Source organism: Oryctolagus cuniculus, chromosome 17 (genome assembly GCF_051225735.1).
Source record: "Oryctolagus cuniculus isolate XC-2025 breed Fujian yellow rabbit chromosome 17, ASM5122573v1, whole genome shotgun sequence".
In the NCBI taxonomy this organism is placed as follows: domain Eukaryota; kingdom Metazoa; phylum Chordata; class Mammalia; order Lagomorpha; family Leporidae; genus Oryctolagus; species Oryctolagus cuniculus.
Genome location: NC_142883.1, coordinates 26033630 through 26052771, shown reverse-complemented (window position 1 = coordinate 26052771; position 19142 = coordinate 26033630). Strand labels below are relative to the sequence as shown.

At 60.2% G+C, this 19142-nt stretch overlaps 1 protein-coding gene across 1 annotated transcript; it reads left to right on the top strand.

The window, feature by feature from the left end:
• The first annotated feature begins 212 nt into the window (after positions 1-212).
• SAMD14 (sterile alpha motif domain containing 14) lies at positions 213-18032 on the top strand. Its single transcript, XM_051825566.3, has 10 exons — positions 213-481; positions 3608-3662; positions 14149-14315; positions 14789-15077; positions 15495-15582; positions 15670-15744; positions 15829-15988; positions 16985-17104; positions 17231-17386; positions 17728-18032. The coding sequence occupies exons 2-10, from the start codon at positions 3620-3622 to the stop codon at positions 17881-17883; spliced, it is 1254 nt and encodes a 417-aa protein (XP_051681526.1). The 5' UTR covers positions 213-481; positions 3608-3619; the 3' UTR covers positions 17884-18032.
• The last annotated feature ends 1110 nt before the right edge of the window (positions 18033-19142 follow it).

Genomic DNA, 19142 nt, shown 5'->3' with positions numbered 1-19142 from the left:
ATCGCCCCTTCCCCGGGGACCCGCGCGCACCGCGACTGACGCGACACCGCGCAAATCGGCCTGCGGGCGGGGGGCGGCGTGCGGCGGAGCCCGGCGGGCGGGGGCGGGGCGGGAGGTGGCGCTCTCTCCTCTGCCTCTCTCCCCCTCTCACACACACGCACACACACGCGCGCACGCACGCACACACGGAGCATCCTCCCGGCAGGTCTCCCAGTGCAGCCCCGCCCGCGCCTCCGGCTTCCTGCAAGCCTTCTCCTTCCCGCACCGCCCCCCGCCCGCCCTTCCCTCCGGCTCCGGGACCCTTCCCGCCGACCTCCGCCCCCACCTCCGGGATGGAGCAGCTCGAGCCCGCCCGGAGCCCCCCGCGTCCGGGGTGACGAGACAGCCTGAAGACCCCCTCTGCCTCCGGGCCCGCGCCTCGAGCACTATGGGCCGGAGGGGTTCCCGGGGCGCCGGACGCTGAAGATGACCGATGCTGGAGGTGAGAGCCGGGCCCTGGGGGAGCGACTCGGGCTCGCGGTGGGACCCCCCGAGGGGGCTTGCCTGGGGCAAAACGACGAAGGCCTTTCTTCCCCTCTTCCTAGGGGGACGGCCCGGGGCTGGGGCGCTGAGCTGTCAGGGGAGGGGGCGGAGATAGGATTTGTGTCCCTAATCCCCTTCCTCCCTCCCGCCCGGCGCCCAGAGAAATTAATAAAAAACTGATGTGGGGGGGGAGGGGGAGAGGGCTTAACTCCTTCTTGCTCGGCTCGAAGTTGGCCTTCTGTGTTGGAGAGGAACGGGAGAGCGGCGGGGCTGTGGCCGGGGAGTGGAGGAGGTGTCCTATCTCCCTGGCCTTGGAGGCGCTATGGGTCTCCTGCCGGCCCCTGCAAGCCTGGGACCCCTACGCTGGCCCCGTGGGCAGGGGCGACTCCGCCAGTTCAGCTCCACTCCGCCTCTCGCGCCCCGGCCTTTGAGCGCGCCCAGCGCTTCCCCTGCACTTCTCTCCCGGCTCCCTCCTCTCCTCGCAAGCCGCCCTGGGGCCTCTCTCAGGACCCTGCAGCCCCGGGTTTCCACCACTGCCGGCCCTGGCCTGCTCCCCCTCTGGTCTCGCTATCTTCTCAGCAGCATGCGGCACTCGGCCGGTCTCCACTGTGCCGCCCCTACTCCCCTCTCCCTCTCCGGCTCCTGCCCGGGGCTTCTGCGCTCTTTCCTTCTCTTTCTCCATCCTCGGGTCCCAGGAAGTTTTGAGCTCACCTGCCTCTCCTCCCAGAGAAGGGCCAAAGGTCACTGGTGCTCTTCCTTCTCCTCCTCTTCCTCTGCGTTGAAAGCCTTGGTGTGTGTGTGGGCGGGGAGTGGTCTGCAGGTGTTCCCTAGGAACAGGTTCATTTCCACCCTGGTGCAGTTACCTGGTTGAATGTGTGATGCCTGTGCATGTATATTTGTGTGTGGGAGTGTGTGTATTTGTGTGCACGCCCATTTGTGTGTGTGTGGGGGTGGGTGGGTGGGAGGGAGGGAAGGGTTCAACGTGTGATTTTCCAAGGCTCGGTTTTGGAAGGAGCAGGTTGGGTGGGAGGGGCCTGGTAACCTCGCAGTTGTGGTATCCTCCCTGCCCATGGGGACAGTGGCTGGCCTTCCTTCTGGCCCTCTGCAGGGAGCTCGCTGTTGAAGGGAGGGAGAGAAAAGCTGGAAACCCCAGCCCACCCAGCGGGGCACTGGGAGAGCACTCCTCCATCCACAGAGGGTCTGGGGCGGAGGCTGGGGGCCTTGCATAAAGGCCATGCTCAGTCCGAGGGAGGAGGCACCCTTCCTGCCTTGCCAGCACCCTAGTCTGATAGGAGAATACGTGCCCTCCCCCACCGCGTGCACTCGGGGACCCCCCAGCAGACGGAGGAGAAAACACCCATGCAGGGAGTCACTGAGGTTCAGAAGCGTCTCCCTTTTCCAGTGGTTGGATCTAGAAATTATGACGACAATGGGAGGAGGGTCACCCCCCCCCCCCAGACTGGCTAGAGGAAGTGGCAGCCGGGAACCTGGGCAGACACGGCTTTCTGATTGAATGAGGGGATTTGGCTCTTCCTCCATTCCCACCTGGCCCCCTGGGACAGGAGGAAATGTTCTGGATCTTTGCCACTGACCTCCCTCCCCCCTCCCAGTTCAAGAAGGGCAGGAGGGTTCCCTTCCCACACCTCACTTCCCGCGTGCAGCCGCACACACCCACGGAGTCTTGGGTGGGGGTGGTGTTGATGCTTGTCCCCATCCTAGCTTGTGTGGCCCATCTCCCCCTCTGCCTCTCGCTCATCTGCAGATCCTTAACAAGAGTGGGGCTAAGAGGCAGGAGACGGGGCTGAAGGCTGAGCTCTGGTTCTTACCTCGTGCATCGCAGTTGTCACATCTGTCAGTGGGGATACCAAGATTCTCAAGCCTGGCCAGCCCACAGGAGGTGGTGTCTATGCAGCCCTGGGAGAGGAGAGGTGCAAAGGACCCCGGCAGGCACATGGCCCGGCTTTCCTGTGGTCAGCCCGGTGCCCTGACCTTCTTCCAGGAGCCTCAGTGTTAGCAGTAACTGGAGACCACGTCTCAGCCGTGCACTTCCTCTGCCCCCTGCACTTCCGTGGCTCCTATGTATCCTTATTCTCTCCATCCAGGGCTGCAGGAGCCAACATCTGCTAGGAAGCCTACCCAGGTACTTTCACCTGCTCTCTACCTGGTCTCACTTCTTGCTTCCTGCCAGAAAAGCCCACAGAAAACCAAAAACCAAACCAAACTCCATCCACCCACACTTCTTCCCAGAACCTCCTTGGTACCCCATAGAGATTTGGCTGTCCACTCTTCTTGCATCTGTCAGTTGTTTGCAGACCATGAGTCTGTCTAGAACTCTGGCCCTGCTCCTGATGCCAGGGTCTTGTGCAGATTGTGATCAAAGGCATGTGGTGAGGGCACCAGTGATGGGGGCAGGGGGAGGGGAGGCAGGGCTGGATGATGGGTGAGAGAAGCATGAACAGATGTGTGCAAGGATGTGTGGGTGGATAGATGGTGTAGGGTGGATGGATGATGGATGGGTAGATGAATGGATAGATGATTAGGCAGGTAGATGGGTGGATAGGTAGGTAGGGAGAAGTGAGGAAGGACCTGGTTCGGGTCCTGCTTTTGCCATGAGTTTGCTGTATAATCTTGTATTAATCACTTGCCCTACTGGTTATTTATTTGCAAAATGAAAAGATTCGACTTCATCGCCACGACTTCTACCAAACTTGAGGTTGGATAGTTTATGATCATGGAACACTTACAGGGGATGCTAATGATGGAATGGCCCAAGACAGTGAAGGGGAGAAACCCATTGACCCTCGTGAAGGCACAGCCCTCAGCTGAGCCATCAGCTGGAACCAGACCACAGGGCTCAGCCTGTCTGTGCCCAGGATGGGCTCCTACCCTGCCCCTCCTGCCCGCAGGTGCACACCTGGGTCCGGTTCCAATGACTTCTCTTCCTGGGAGCTGGGGAAAGAGTTCAGAGGCGGTGGGGAGGGGCCCGCAGGACAGGAGCAGGCTGTCATTGGCCTCCCCTCACCTTGAACCTGAACCTGTTATTCAGGGTCTCTTCTCTCTCTCTCTCCCCACTTGTCCTCCCCAGTTCTCTTGAGCCATGGCTTCTTCAAAGCTCCGAGAACCTGCAGATGAAGTTTTTGGTAAGTTCAGTGCAGCTCTCTGTGGAGCCAATAAACCCAGCTGTGGATCGCTTCCTTCCAAGGCCAGGGGGCACTGCGGGGTGGGGGGGATCAGAGTGTGTGTGTCTCTGTCGCCGCTGTCTCTCTCAGTGGACCTGCCACTTACAACAGTGGGGTCCCCATTTCGGAAGGGTTTCGTTTGTGCCAGGAACTCAGCTAAGCCCTCTGTCTCGTATGTGCCGCATCATCCTCATGATAATGATGAGACACACGAGCCCACTTTATAGGCAGAGAGTGTAGGGGGACTGAGTCACTGCACTGCCCACATGGATGCCCAGCCCCGTGACCCACCTGCCTCCAGGTCGGGTACAGAATGCGATGCACACAAGTCCCTCTGGACCAACGCGCTGCTTTGCACACTCACATTCGCCCCCTCCCCGCTCCCAACGTGAGGACTGAGAAAGAGACCAGCGGCAGGGCAGGCTTCCCGGCATGCCTGTGGTGGAAAGCCCCATTGCTTTCACTGCAGCTGGGTTTGGTCTGAGGAAGGACTCACTGGGTACCATGGGGCTCCCCGCTTCGCTTCCCCTGCCTGCTGCCCGCCCCGTGCCATCGCTGTTGGCCTTGGCAATGCCGGGAAGGCTGCTTCCCACCCCGGTCTCCCTGGGGTTCCTCCGGCCTCTGCCTGCATGGAGGCCTCAGCCCCTGAGTCTGTCTGCACAGGCCTGGCCTAACCTCGGCTCCACACAGAGGAGCTCTCCCTGCTGTGCGCTAGCCACCCAAAGGCCGCCTGTTCCCCTCCTCTCTGCAGGGGTAGCAATGTCCTAGGCAATTAAGTATTCATTTCTCCCACTACTGGGATGGAGGGAGGAGGAGGGGAGGAGGAGGGGAGGAGGAGGCAGAGGGGGCAGAGGAAAGAGAAGAGATGGAAGAAGGGGGAGGGGCTTGGTGGAGCTAGGGACCCCCGGGGAGGCCAGCCCCATCTTACCTTAGAACCCCCAAGGCCTCCAGCATGCGAGGACCTGGGCTGGTGCTGCTACTGCCCAGGGCAGAGCACAGGGCCTCAGTTTCCCCACACACTAGATAAACAGTGACTCCTGCCGTCTGTTTGAGAGGGGTAGAGCACGCTTGGGGTTCCCATGGAGCCAGACTGCCTGTCTGCAGCGCTGGCCCACTCAGCACCAGCTCTATGCCCTGGAGGTTCCTGGAGCCCCTCTCTTGTCCGTGTGGGGAGCTCTAAATGAACCAGTAATTGTGAAGCACTCAGAACCGTGCCTGCACAGTAAGAGCTCCCAAAGCATTAGCTGTTATTATCTTGTGGCCCAACCCTCAGGCCTGGCTGCTTTCAGGCACTGCCTGGAGATTGGGGGAAGGGGATGGGAGGGCGCCCGCCCCCCTGAACCACACCCTGCCTGGGCTCCTTGTGTTAACAGCGATGGGCGGGATAGAGAACAGTGGTAAGCAAGGCAGCCAGCAAGGTTTAACAGATGGGACAGAATCCGAGAGAGAGGGCGCCCAGTCGCTCAGACTGGGGCAAGCAAGGTTGCATGGTTAAGTGGACAGAATACACCTGGCTGGCCAGGCGGGCGGCTCAGCAGAGCTGGTACTGAGCGCACAGTCCGTCCTCAGACCGGGGCTTCTAAGCAGAAGGGGTCCAGTTCTTCCCACCATGTCTCCTTCCCCTCCCCCTGCTCCTCCAGGACAGAGTTTGCTGAGTGTGAATCAGGTCAAGTTCCCCCCAAGGGTCCACTGCTCAGTGCGGTCAGACTGGGCGCCCCTGCACCGGGCAGAGCCTCCCCCAGGGCGCCCGCCGTGGAGGAAGGAGGCGAAGGCTGCACTGCTCAGTGTTTCCAGGCCGGGTACCCACGTGGTGCTGAGAGAGGCTTCTGGGGAGCTTCCCCTGGGGGGAGCAGAGACCACCTGGGAGGTTGCTGGGGTGCGGGCAGGACCTTGGAGTGTAAACACTGGGCTCTTCCCAGGTGAGCTCTGCAGAGCTGTCTCCTCAGGCCCTCGCACACACACAGGCTGATTTCTAACTTCCTGCCTAACACTTGCAGGTGCAGGAGCCCCCTGGCTGCCCCCCCCACCCCCCCACCAGCCCAAGCCCACAGCATTCCTTTTCCTTGGAAAGCTCTCTCCTGTTCTCTCTGAAGCCTCAGCTCTTTTTTCTTTCTTTTCTTTCTTTCTTTTTTTTTTTTTTAAGATTTATTTATTTGGGGGCTGGCGCTGTGGGGGCAGTGGGTTAACACCCTGGCCTGAAGTGCCGGCATCCCATGTGGGCTCCGGTTCTAGTCCCGGCTGCTCCATTTCCGATCTAGCTCTCTGCTGTGGCCTGGGAAAGCAGTAGAAGATGACCCAAGTCCTTGGGCCCCTGCACCCGCATGGGAGACCCGGAAGAAGCTCCTGGCTCCTGGCTTCGGATTGGCGCATCTCCGGTCGTTGCGGCCAGTTGGGGAGTGAACCAGAGGATGGAAGACCTCTCTCTCTCTCTCTCTCTCTCTCTGCCTCTCCTTCTCTCTCTGTGTAACTCTGACTTTCAAATAAATAATTCTTTTTTTTAAAAGATTATTTATTTATTTGAAAGTCAGAGTTACACAAAGTCTGACTTTCAAATAAATAATTCTTTTTTTACACAGAGAGAGAAGGAGAGGCAGAGAGAGAGAGAGAGAGAGAGGTCTTGTATCCACTGGTTCACTCCTCAAATGGCCGCAACAGCTGGAGTTGGGTAGATCTGAAGCCAGGAACCAGGAGCTTCTTCTGCGTCTTCCATGTGGGTGCAGGGGCCCAAGGACTTGGGCCATCTTCCACTGCTTTCCCAGACCATAGCAGAGAGCTGGATCGGTAGTGAAGCAGCCGGGACTTGAACCGGCGCCCATATGGGATGCCGGCATTGCAGGCAGCGGCTTTACCTGCTACACCACAGCCCCGGCCCCACAGCCTCAGCTCTTCATTAGCATGCAGACCTCCCTGGCTGCCTAACACAGGAGCCTCCCAGTCACTCACTGTCTCTTCAGCTGTTTCCCAAAGATCTATGGTGTGCCTACTACGTGCCAAGGTTGGGGAAATGGCAATGAACAGGCCACACGAGGTCAGCATCTCGGTGGGGCTTGGATCGCAGTGCAGGGACACGCTGGGGGTCTGACGGGGAAAGCGGAGTCCATTTTTGCCAAAGCGTGCATTGAACTACATAAGTGATTTCACTTTGATACCCACCAAGCCCCTTCTATGCCAGGCACTGTACCAGGGACTCATGAAACAGAGGATGGGGAAGGCTCCGCCCCCTGCCACAGCCAGACTGGCATGGGGAGGCAGTCGTTCCCCGCCATCCCCTGACCTGTCATTGAGCCCAGGCCTGAGCAGGTGCGGCTGTCCAGACAGGGAAGGAAGAGGTGGCGAGTCAGGGATCCACCAAAGGAGGAGCGAGAGTTGATGGGCCAAGAGCAGGGAGCAGGAGCACAGGGATGGGGGCTGGTGCTGTGGCACAGCAGGTTAGACCGCCACCTGTGACACCGGCAGCCCACATCAGAGCCCCGGCTCACGTCCTGGCTGCTGCACTTCCAGTCCAGCTCCCTCTAATGCACCTGAGAAAGTAGCAGATGGCCCGAGTGCTTGGGTCCCTGCTGCCCACATGGGAGACCCAGATGGAGTTCCAGGTTCTTGGCTTCTGCATGCTCTAACCTTTTGGGGAATGAACCAGTGGATAGAATCTCTCTCTCTCTCACTCTCTAATTGCCTTTCAAGTAAAATAAATAAATCTTTTTTTTTTTTTTTTGACAGGCAGAGTGGACAGTGAGAGAGAGAGACAGAGAGAAAGGTCTTCCTTTGCCGTTGGTTCACCCTCCAATGGCCGCCGCGGCCGGCGCACTGCGGCCGGCGCACCACGCTGATCCGATGGCAGGAGCCAGGAGCCAGGTGCTTTTCCTGGTCTCCCATGGGGTGCAGGGCCCAAGCTCCTGGGCCATCCTCCACTGCACTCCCTGGCCATAGCAGAGAGCTGGCCTGGAAGAGGGGCAACCGGGACAGAATCCGGCGCCCCAACTGGGACTAGAACCTGGTGTGCCGGCGCCGCTAGGCAGAGGATTAGCCTAGGGAGCCGCGGCGCCGGCCTAAAATAAATAAATCTTAAAAAAAAAAAAAAAAAAAAAAAAAAAAAGAGCAAGGTTGGAGGAGGGAAGGGACGAGAGAGGAGTATCCTGCCATCCCACAGGTACAGGTGTCTGAGCCAGCGTGGGTATGAGCAATTCAGCATCGCTCCTGCTGACACCGTCAACAGGAGTGCCTGCTGGGATCTTAGAGTCACAGGCGGTATAGTGGGATGCTGTGTGCGGATTATCTTCGTGAGTGCTCAGGACCGCCCTCTAAGGAAGGCCCTGCCGTGATGATCCCATGTCCCGATGATCCCATGTCATGGATGAGGAAGTCGATACCCAGACTTCAGTAGCTTGCCCAGGGCCAGCCAACAGAGCCTGAGTCCCGGAGGAGAAGGGGCGGAGTCTGAGCTCACATGGGGGCGGGGCTGGCTGGGCCTGCAGTGAGGGCCCTGGGGCATGGACTTCCCATAGTATTGGCTTTGGGACCGTGCTCCCTCCCCTGCCCCGAGGTTTCAAAGCTGGAGAGGACAGGGCATGGCCCAAAATGTCCCTTGGAAAGCTCCTGCCAGCCTGCGGAAGGTATGCGTGTGGGGAGGCAGCCGGGCAGCAGGCAGGGAAGGCAGGATGGACAGATGCTGAGGCCACATCTGGGATGGGGGGTGCAGCTGGCGCAGGCCTGGGCTAAGGCACATCCATCCGGAGAGGTAGGAGAGGCTGGTTCCATGTGTGTGCAGAGGGCAAATCAGAAATTTTGTTCTTTCCATTAGAATCCTATTTACTGCACGCCTGCTCTGTGCCAGGTACTGTCCTATGCGTGTGACAGAGCAGTGAACAAAACAAAAATCCACTGACATTCTAATTGGTGGAGAGAGAATAAAATAAATAAGTAAAATACAGTGATAAATGATGTAGGGGAAAGCAGTGGGGCTTTGTGGGGGAAACTGTTTTCAATTGGATGGTCAGGATAGGCTTCAATGGGACAGCTTTGAAGCTAAACCCAAAGGGGTGAGGGACAGATAGCTGTGTGCAGAAATGGGTGGCCAGGGCCAGGAAGAAAGAAGAGAAATGCAAAGGCCCTGAGGCGCATGCTGGGCTGGTGTGAGAAAGAGCCAGGAGGCCAGGTGGCTGGAGGCCAGGAAGAGAAGTGGCAGCCCAGCGAGGCCGGGCACTGCAGGCTGAGCGTGGAAGGCCGCTGGGAGAACTTGGGCTCCTGCCCTGAATGAGATGGAAGTCAGCGGAGTCTTCGGAGCACAGCGGTGTCGGAGCTGCCATGTTTCATTAGGCTCACTCTGCCCGTTGTGTGGAAAATAGACTGGAAGTGGGAGGGGGAGGAGGAAGGAAGACCAGCTAGAGGCTTTCTGCTAGCACAGAGGCCAGAGATGACCGTGACCTAGACCAGTAGGCTCCCTTCACCTTGACTCTGCCGTGCCTCCTGTGCTTGTGTGTGTGTGCACTCACACTGCTGTCTCCTGTGCCTGCGTGTGTGTGTACTCACACTGCTGTCTCCCGTGCCTGCGTGTGTGTGTACTCACACTCTGCTGTCTCCCGTGCCTGCGTGTGTGTGCACTCACTCTGCTGTCTCCTGTGCCTGTGTGTGTGTGTACTCACACTCTGCTGTCTCCCGTGCCTGCGTGTGTGTACTCACACTCTGCTGTCTCCTGTGCCTGCGTGTGTGTACTCACACTCTGCTGTCTCCCGTGCCTGCGTGTGTGTACTCACACTCTGCTGTCTCCTGTGCCTGTGTGTGTGTGTACTCACACTCTGCTGTCTCCCGTGCCTGCGTGTGTGTGTACTCACACTCTGCTGTCTCCTGTGCCTGTGTGTGTGTGCACTCACACTGCTGTCTCCTGTGCCTGCGTGTGTGCGCACTCACACTGCTGTCTCCCGTGCCTGCGTGTGTGTGTACTCACACACTGCTGTCTCCCGTGCCTGTGTGTGTGTGTACTCACACTCTGCTGTCTCCTGTGCCTGTGTGTGTGTGTACTCACACTCTGCTGTCTCCCTTGCGTGCGTGTGTGTGTACTCACACTCTGCTGTCTCCTGTGCCTGCGTGTGTGTGTACTCACACTGCTGTCTCCCGTGCCTGCGTGTGTGTGTACTCACACTCTGCTGTCTCCCGTGCCTGCGTGTGTGTGCACTCACTCTGCTGTCTCCTGTGCCTGTGTGTGTGTGTACTCACACTCTGCTGTCTCCCGTGCCTGCGTGTGTGTACTCACACTCTGCTGTCTCCTGTGCCTGCGTGTGTGTACTCACACTCTGCTGTCTCCCGTGCCTGCGTGTGTGTACTCACACTCTGCTGTCTCCTGTGTCTGCGTGTGTATGCACTCACACTCTGCTGTCTCCCGTGCCTGCGTGTGTGTACTCACACTCTGCTGTCTCCTGTGTCTGCGTGTGTGTGCACTCACACTCTGCTGTCTCCCTTGCGTGTGTGTGTACTCACACTCTGCTGTCTCCCGTGCCTGCGTGTGTACTCACACTGCTGTCTCCTGTGCCTGCGTGTGTGTACTCACACTCTGCTGTCTCCTGTGCCTGCGTGTGTGTGTACTCACACTGCTGTCTCCTGTGCCTGCATGTGTGCACTCACACTCTGCTGTCTCCTGTGTCTGCGTGTGTGTGCACTCACACTGCTGTCTCCCGTGCCTGCGTGTGTGTGTACTCACACTCTGCTGTCTCCCGTGCCTGCGTGTGTGTGTACTCACACTCTGCTGTCTCCCGTGCCTGCGTGTGTGTGTACTCACACTCTACTGTCTCCCTTGCGTGCGTGTGTGTGTACTCACACTCTGCTGTCTCCCGTGCCTGCGTGTGTGTGTACTCACACACTGCTGTCTCCCGTGCCTGCGTGTGTGTGTACTCACACTCTGCTGTCTCCCGTGCCTGCGTGTGTGTGTACTCACACTCTGCTGTCTCCTGTGTCTGCGTGTGTATGCACTCACACTCTGCTGTCTCCCGTGCCTGCGTGTGTGTGTACTCACACTCTGCTGTCTCCCGTGCCTGCGTGTGTGTGTACTCACACTCTACTGTCTCCTGTGCCTGCGTGTGTGCGCACTCACACTGCTGTCTCCCGTGCTTGCGTGTGTGTGTACTCACACTCTGCTGTCTCCTGTGCCTGTGTGTGTGTGCACTCACACTGCTGTCTCCTGTGCCTGCGTGTGTGCGCACTCACACTGCTGTCTCCCGTGCTTGCGTGTGTGTGTACTCACACTCTGCTGTCTCCTGTGCCTGTGTGTGTGTGCACTCACACTGCTGTCTCCCGTGCCTGCGTGTGTGTGTACTCACTCTGCTGTCTCCTGTGTCTGCGTGTGTATGCACTCACACACTGCTGTCTCCCGTGCCTGCGTGTGTGTGTACTCACACTCTGCTGTCTCCTGTGCCTGCGTGTGTGTGTACTCACACTCTGCTGTCTCCGTGCCTTCGTGTGTGTACTCACACTCTGCTGTCTCCTGTGTCTGCGTGTGTGTGCACTCACACTCTGCTGTCTCCCTTGCGTGTGTGTGTACTCACACTCTGCTGTCTCCCGTGCCTGCGTGTGTACTCACACTGCTGTCTCCTGTGCCTGCGTGTGTGTACTCACACTCTGCTGTCTCCTGTGCCTGCGTGTGTGTGTACTCACACTGCTGTCTCCTGTGCCTGCATGTGTGCACTCACACTCTGCTGTCTCCTGTGTCTGCGTGTGTGTGCACTCACACTGCTGTCTCCCGTGCCTGCGTGTGTGTGTACTCACACTCTGCTGTCTCCCGTGCCTGCGTGTGTGTGTACTCACACTCTACTGTCTCCCTTGCGTGCGTGTGTGTGTACTCACACTCTGCTGTCTCCCGTGCCTGCGTGTGTGTGTACTCACACACTGCTGTCTCCCGTGCCTGCGTGTGTGTGTACTCACACTCTGCTGTCTCCCGTGCCTGCGTGTGTGTGTACTCACACTCTGCTGTCTCCCGTGCCTGCGTGTGTGTGTACTCACACTCTACTGTCTCCTGTGCCTGCGTGTGTGCGCACTCACACTGCTGTCTCCCGTGCTTGCGTGTGTGTGTACTCACACTCTGCTGTCTCCTGTGCCTGTGTGTGTGTGCACTCACACTGCTGTCTCCTGTGCCTGCGTGTGTGCGCACTCACACTGCTGTCTCCCGTGCTTGCGTGTGTGTGTACTCACACTCTGCTGTCTCCTGTGCCTGTGTGTGTGTGCACTCACACTGCTGTCTCCCGTGCCTGCGTGTGTGTGTACTCACTCTGCTGTCTCCTGTGTCTGCGTGTGTATGCACTCACACACTGCTGTCTCCCGTGCCTGCGTGTGTGTGTACTCACACTCTGCTGTCTCCTGTGCCTGCGTGTGTGTGTACTCACACTCTGCTGTCTCCGTGCCTTCGTGTGTGTACTCACACTCTGCTGTCTCCCGTGCCTGCGTGTGTGTGTACTCACTCTGCTGTCTCCCGTGCCTGCGTGTGTGTGTACTCACTCTGCTGTCTCCCGTGCCTGTGTGTGTGTGCACTCACTCTGTCTCCCGTGCCTGCGTGTGTGTGTACTCACACTCTGCTGTCTCCGTGCCTTCGTGTGTGTACTCACACTCTGCTGTCTCCCGTGCCTGCGTGTGTGTGTACTCACTCTGCTGTCTCCCGTGCCTGTGTGTGTGTGCACTCACTCTGTCTCCCGTGCCTGCGTGTGTGTGTACTCACACTGCTGTCTCCCTGCCTGTGTGTGTGTGTACTCACACTGCTGTCTCCGTGCGTGTGTGTGTGTGTGTGCACTCACACTCGCTAACAGTACTGTGAGGGCTCTCAAAGGTTCCAAAGGAGAGTGAGCAGCACAAGGTCCTGGGTGACGGTGGCAAGCTCGGGCCCAGCCTGGTTCACCACACCCCCTTCTGCTCCCTCCCCTATTGCCCTCAGCATCGTGCCACCTCACTAGGTTTCTGGAAGTCTGGGCACTCGTGTGTGGTGGAAGTGGCGCTTCAGGGACAGTGGATGCACGAGTTCATAGGACAGGAGGCAAAAAAGGGTGCTTCCAGGGTTCAGCCCGGGCCACCCCTGGAAGGATGGAGCTGCCCCTCACTGGGACGGGAGTGCTGGGAGCAGTGGCTGGGGCCTGGTGAGGTCTGGAGTTTGGCTGTGACACAGAAGTCAGAGGTACCCCACTGCACATTCAAATGGAGGCGCCAAAGAGACAGGTGGACGCCTGAGTCACAGCAGGGCTGGGGCTGAGGGCAAAGGGGAGCCCGGAGTTGTGTGACTTGGTTGGACAGTGGGTCTTTCACTGAGCCAGGGAGAAGTGGGCTTGAAGCATGATGAGGGGCTCGTTTTGGGGGGCAAGTGGCGTTAACGTGGCAAGTTCCCTGGCAGGTGCCTGAGCTTTGAATTCAGGGTAGGGGTCAAGGCTGGAAGTAGACACAGGTGGTCACGAAGCCAGGAGAGTGGCTAGGATGGCTTCAGGGGTGTCCGCAGAAAGGAGAGAAGAGAAGGCAAGGCAGGGTGGTCCCGGGATGGCACGGGGGTCCCTGAGATCGTGGGGGCCTGGGGGGATAGCTTTGACTCGTCCTGAGGCCTGGGTAGAATCTTTAATTTGGAGGACCCCCGTGCCAAGCTCAGGGTCAGTCCAGAGTGAGGGCTTCACTCCCAGGTGGAGCAGATGAAAAGCGAAGCGAAGACTGATGGGGTTTCTACGCGGGATCTGTTGTGTTTGCCTGCCCTTCCTCCCAGTCCTCGTGCAGGTCCTAGCACTGGGCCATGGACCCCAGGGTGGCAGCCACAGGCTTCCGGGGCGCTGAACGGCTTTCCTTCTTGCCATTGGCCCTGGCTTGGGGACCGAGGGGGACAGCCCCTCTGCCCCACTCCAGCTGCAAGTCCTCCACTCAGCAGTGACCTGGGCTTCACACAGCCGGCCAGGGTCCCCAGCAGAGCCTTTCTCTGGAGCCAGACCAACCAGGCTCAGAGCCGGGACTGGTGCTGGTTGGCAGCATCAGTCCAGGGACTTGGGTCTCTCTTAGTTTCAGTTTGCTCAGCTGTGAAAGAAACGTGCCGAACAAGCTGTCCTAACGCCACCAGGCTGGCCTGAGGAACTAAGGTTGTGTGGCGCGTAGCAGGCGGGGTTCTTAGGTGGTAGCGGTTACTACCATGGTCTCTCCAGTCTCATCCCCCTGCCCGCTTCTCTACAAACTTGTAAATCCCACACAGTCCTTAATGCCCCACCTAGATGCTCCTGCTGCAGCCCCTCCCAGCGGGTTCCTCCCTGCCCAGGCCAGGCCGCCTTTACGTGCTGCCATGGCACAGAGATGCTGCCACACCCCGAGTTCCCTCTCCGCCGTACTGTCAGTGCCCAGCACCTGGAAACAGTGGGTGAATGTCAGGTGTGGGTACAGGAGCCACTGGAGGTGAGCCCCTGGGCTTGCCAGCTCACGCATCTGGTCTCTGTCCCTTGCATTCACTTTGCAGACTTGGACTTGGCTGTGCCTGAAACCGCCAGGCTGGACAGCAGCTTACACAAGGCCCGGGCCCAACTGCTGGCCAAGGGCCGGAGACATCGACCATCCCGCTCGAGGCTTCGGGACAGTGCCAGCTCTGCTGAGGACGGCGAGGGCTCTGATGGGCCAGGAGGCAAGGTTGGGGCGACCTGCACACACACACACACGCGTGCGCACACACACACGTACACACGCGCACTTCCCTGCCCTCCTCGCCCCTGATGACCCCTCCAGACTCTTCTAGGAAAACCTGCACCCTCAGAAAGGGGCGTGGTCATGCCAACACATAGTGACTGACTGCAGTTCACTTCTTTCTCACTGCCTCCTTTTAAAGACGAAATTATCGTCCTATTGTCCCCATCTTACAGACGGGAACACTGAGACCCTGAGAGGTTCAGTAACAAAGTCACAGTTAGTAGGCAAAGGAAGTGGAATTAAACCGAACCTATGTGACTCAAAGCTCCCCTTCCCGCACCTCTCACGGCCCTGCCTGGAGGCGCCTGGAGGCGCCTGGAGGCCCCCGGAGTCCCGACCCCCCTTCGGCCGCTCCTGCGCAGTTTCCAGGGTGAAGCCGGGAAGTTCTCGGTGAGCCGCGCTGTCCCCTCCCGCAGGTGACCGACGGCTGCGGGAGTCCCCTGCACCGGCTGCGCTCGCCTTTGCACTCGGGCCCGGGGTCCCCGGGAGGGGGCTCCTTCTGCCTGGAGCCCCCGGGGCTGCGGCGCAGCCTGGACGAGGACGAGCCGCCACCCTCGCCGCTCACCCGCTACCGGCCCCTGCACAACGCCGCCTCGCACGAGGGCCTGGCCGCTGCCTCGTGCTCGCCGCCGCGCTCCGCGCCCTCCTCCGACAGCTCGCCTAGCTTCGTGCGCCGCCACCCGCGCGCGGAGCCGCACAGCGAAGGTGAGCGCGGCCGCCGCGGAGCCCCCTGCCGGTGCACACTGGGACTGCAGCTCCTGCTCTTAGTGGCCACCCATGCCTGGGCCGGAGCAGGTGGGACAGGGTTCGTGCTATGTGGGAATTGTGCAGGGGCCTGATCTGGTTGGACCATTTGAGCCAGGTTTGGAAGGCTGGTGAGAAACTGACCAGGATAAAATTCACAGGAAACGTAGCGGTCCCTGCCTTTCCAGTTTGTCAAGTGCTTTTGCGGTTTGTAAAAGGTTTTCTTAAACATCCCATTAAGTCGTGCAAACCAGGCAGGTGTTGGTTTCCCCATATTTGGAATGAAGAAAGCTCAGAGAGTGAAGCGACTTGTCCTAGGTCGCACAGCTAGTGAAGTCACCAACCAGGCGATTTCCCTCCCTCCCTCTGCCCCGGAAGACGACAGCCGGGATGCCAGCCCTCCAGAACCTGCCAGCCCCACGATCGGGCTGGATAAGAAGACTCGCCGGAAGTTCCTGGACCTGGGGTGAGTGCAGGAGGGGCCCGCACGCAGGGCCGGGAGCTGTGGGGGGAGACAGTCACAGCAATGCCCCACTCCCCACCCTCCCTGCAGGGTCACCTTACGCCGAGCATCCACTGGCAAGAGCCGGAAGGACAAGGGCGGCAACCGCCTGTCCATGGGCAGCAGGTGAGAGGCACCCGGCACCCCGGGCGGCCCCAGCGCTGCCCTCCGGGTCCGGGTCTGTACCCATGCCGGATGCTCTCTCCACAGGGAGTCGGTGGAGGGGTCTGGCAGGTCAGGGGGCTCCCCGTTCCTGCCCTTTTCCTGGTTCACAGACAGCGGCAAGGGCTCGGCGTCCTCGGGGAGCACCACCTCCCCCACCTGCTCCCCCAAGCACGAGGGCTTCAGCCCTAAGAAGTCTGCTTCCCAGGTAAGCCCACACCCCTGCCCCCGGCATGCCGCACCCCTGCTCAGGCTGGGGGGCGTGCCTTGCTGAAGCTTGTCCAGCTGTGGGCTCACCATTGCTCCCTTCACTCACTCCCTGAGTTCATTCGTTCACTCACTCAGATGCTGAGTAGGTAATTCTGATTGACCCATGGCTTCCGCCACCCAACACACTGCTATTTGGACTGGGATTCCCCTACTGGGCCCCCAGTCTGAGGTCTCCTCCATTCACGCTGATTAGTTTGCCTGGAGCTGGGCCGCCCACTTGGTGGGTGGGATGAGTAGACTCCGAAGGAATGCTGTGGACGCCAGTGAGAGGTGTGACCCAGGGACAGAGGCGAGAATGAAGTAGCAGGTGCAGGCCTGTGCGCCCATTGTACAGATGAGCAGCTGAAGATCTGGCGGGAAGGGCCCTGCCCATGGCCTCCCCTAGATTCAGGTGTGAAGTCCTGTGACCTCCCCCCCGCCCAGTGCTCTGTGGTTCTGTTCCTTATGTGCAGCCAGGGCATAGGAGAAAACCAGAAAGCCAGGGACATGGGACAGAGTCCCTTCCAACTTGGGACTGCCTTCTCTCACCTGTCTCTGCTCACCCTCCATTTCTTCCTTTAGGCCAGGCCCTGGGGGTGCCAGGTGAACACAAGACTCAGCCCATGCCTTCACAGGGCTCATATGCCAGAGAGGACAAAGACCTCTAATCAGGCCAGGGCTCCAGAGGCCAGGTGGGAGGCAGCAGCAGGACCTGTCCTAGCCTGGGGGAGGGAATCCTGGTAGGCTGCCTGTGGGAAGCAGCAGCAAGCCTGGCACCTCCTCCATTCCTGCTAACTCTTCTGCCTGGCGTAGACAGCTTGTCTGTTTCACGTGAGTCGTGTCATGTTTGCCCTGCTCAGCTCCTGGTACCTGATCCAGGACTTCGACTGTCTCTGGACAGGGCTGGAGGGCTGCAGGTGCATGCTACCCTCGGCGCTGTGTGCCCCCTCCCTAGGAATCCACCCTGAGTGACGACTCCACGCCCCCAAGCAGCAGCCCCAAGATCCCGAGTGGTCCCCGGCAGGAGGCCAAATGTTCCTACCCCTACCACACACTGTCCCAGTCTTCGGATGAGGTGAGCGAGGCTGGCCCCTTATCACCCACCAGGACCCTGACCCTGAACTCTGCCTCAGGTCAAACCTCCCCCCTCTCACCCCTGCTCACTCTCACCCCTGCTCACTCTCCTTGGTCTCTGCCCCAGTTCCTGGATGAACCCCTCCCCACTGTCCACCACTGGACCAGTCAGCAGGTGGGCCAGTGGCTGCACAGCCTCAACCTGGAGCAGTACGCCGCCGAGTTTGCCGCCCGGCAGGTGGATGGGCCGCAGCTGCTACAGCTTGACGGAAGCAGGCTGAAGGTGGGTCAGGTGGAGGGGCTGCCGCCCGGGGGCTGGAGGCCACAGTCAAGGATTAGGAGCCTTTCCTCCTGACCTTGGGCCCCCAAGCCCAGCTTCACTGGCATGCCAACGCCTGCCCTGACCTCTATCGCTGGCCTTAGTCGAACCTTTGCAGTCCAGCAGGGGTCCCTGGGCTCAGTACTTGACCTTGCCCTCTAAGACTGTCACCTGACCCTGCACACTTCATGGGCTGCCAGGCTCCCCCACTGCTAGTCGGAGCCTTGACCCGGTTCTCTCTCTCTCTCTCTCTCTCTCTCTCTCTTTCTCTCTCTGTCTCTCGGGTCCTCCCCCGCCCCCTGCAGAGCCTGGGGCTCAGCAACTCCCATGACCGCGCGCTGGTGAAGCGGAAGCTGAAGGAGCTGGCGGCCGCTGCGGAGAGGGAGCGCAAGGCCCAGGAGAAGGCGGCTCGGCAGCGGGAGAAGCTGCGGCGCCGGGAGCAGGAGGCCAAGCGGAGCTAGGGCAGGGCGGGCACAGGCCTCCCCAGGGAGGCTGGGGCAGGGGGTGGGACGCACGCCCCCTCTTGCCTTGTCACTCAGATTGGACCCAGAGCCCTCAAAAAGGGAGACACTCTGGAGCGGGCCCCCTAATAAATCCTGTTTCGAGGACAGTCGGGCACCACGTTCCTGGGGAGGTAGGTGGCAGGTGCAGGGAAGGGGCAGCGAGGCAGGAGCCAGGAGGGGACCGACTCGGCCGACCCTCTGTCCTTGGGCTCCCGTGGTGGGGACTGAGGGAGCTGGGGTGCCTGCTTGCCAGGGGCCCAGAGACCAGCCCTAGGGCCCAGGGCTCGGCCTGGCCGGGCAGGAGTGGACAGAGCTGCTCCTCGCCAGCCCTCGCCAGCGGCTGTATGGTGGCCCCGCTGTGTTCTGCTCCCCAGGGAGGCCCCTGGGCACTGCAGCAAGCCACTCTCAGGGTAGACTGCCGGCCACAGCCTCAGCAGAGCTGAGCAAGCAGCAGGGACGGATGCCATCTCTGCAGGGACAGGAGGAGACGAGGGAGGGTGCCGACCCCTCCCCCCCCCACCCCCGTCCTGGGCCAAGATGCCACTGTGCAGCGCTGCTCCTCCTGGGGCCACTCTCAGTCCCTGCTGCTCCCACAGAGGGCATCTGAGCCCTGTCTGGGGACTGATGGGGACAGAGGACACCCACCCCCCTACACACACACACACCCCAGCCAGGCAGGAGGCAACATCTGGGGTCCCAGGCTGGACTGGAAGTGCTCAGAGCCATCCCTCATCTGCCCTGGGCATTGCTGGGGCTTCAGTGGGCCCCAGCCCTGGCAGGCAGTGCGGGCCGGGGCTCCCTGGGCCACCGCGAGGGCTGGGGGCGGACTCTCAGCAGCCTGGGAATGGCACCTGTCCCTTTTAGGAAACATCCAGGAAGGGGGCGGCCAGGCGTGGCCCAGCAGCGAGCCCAGCGTCTGGGGCCCTGGAACAGCGGATGGGACCCATGCGTGCTGACTCCCTCGTTCCTGAACAGGGGCTGTGGCGGACGCCCAGGGCCCTGTCACTGGGACTCTGCCCTTTCTTCTCTGCCATCTGTGCTGGGAGAGGGGCTTCAGGGGAACAGGTGTGGGGACATGGGCGCCCCCTGGGCCAGGTGGAGGATGGGTGGCACCTGCCCGCAAGCCGTGCAGGAGCTGCATTGGGTGCCCACCTGCATGTGAGGGGGAGGCGGTTCCTAATTTACTCCAATAAACACTTACGATGTGCCAGTGACCT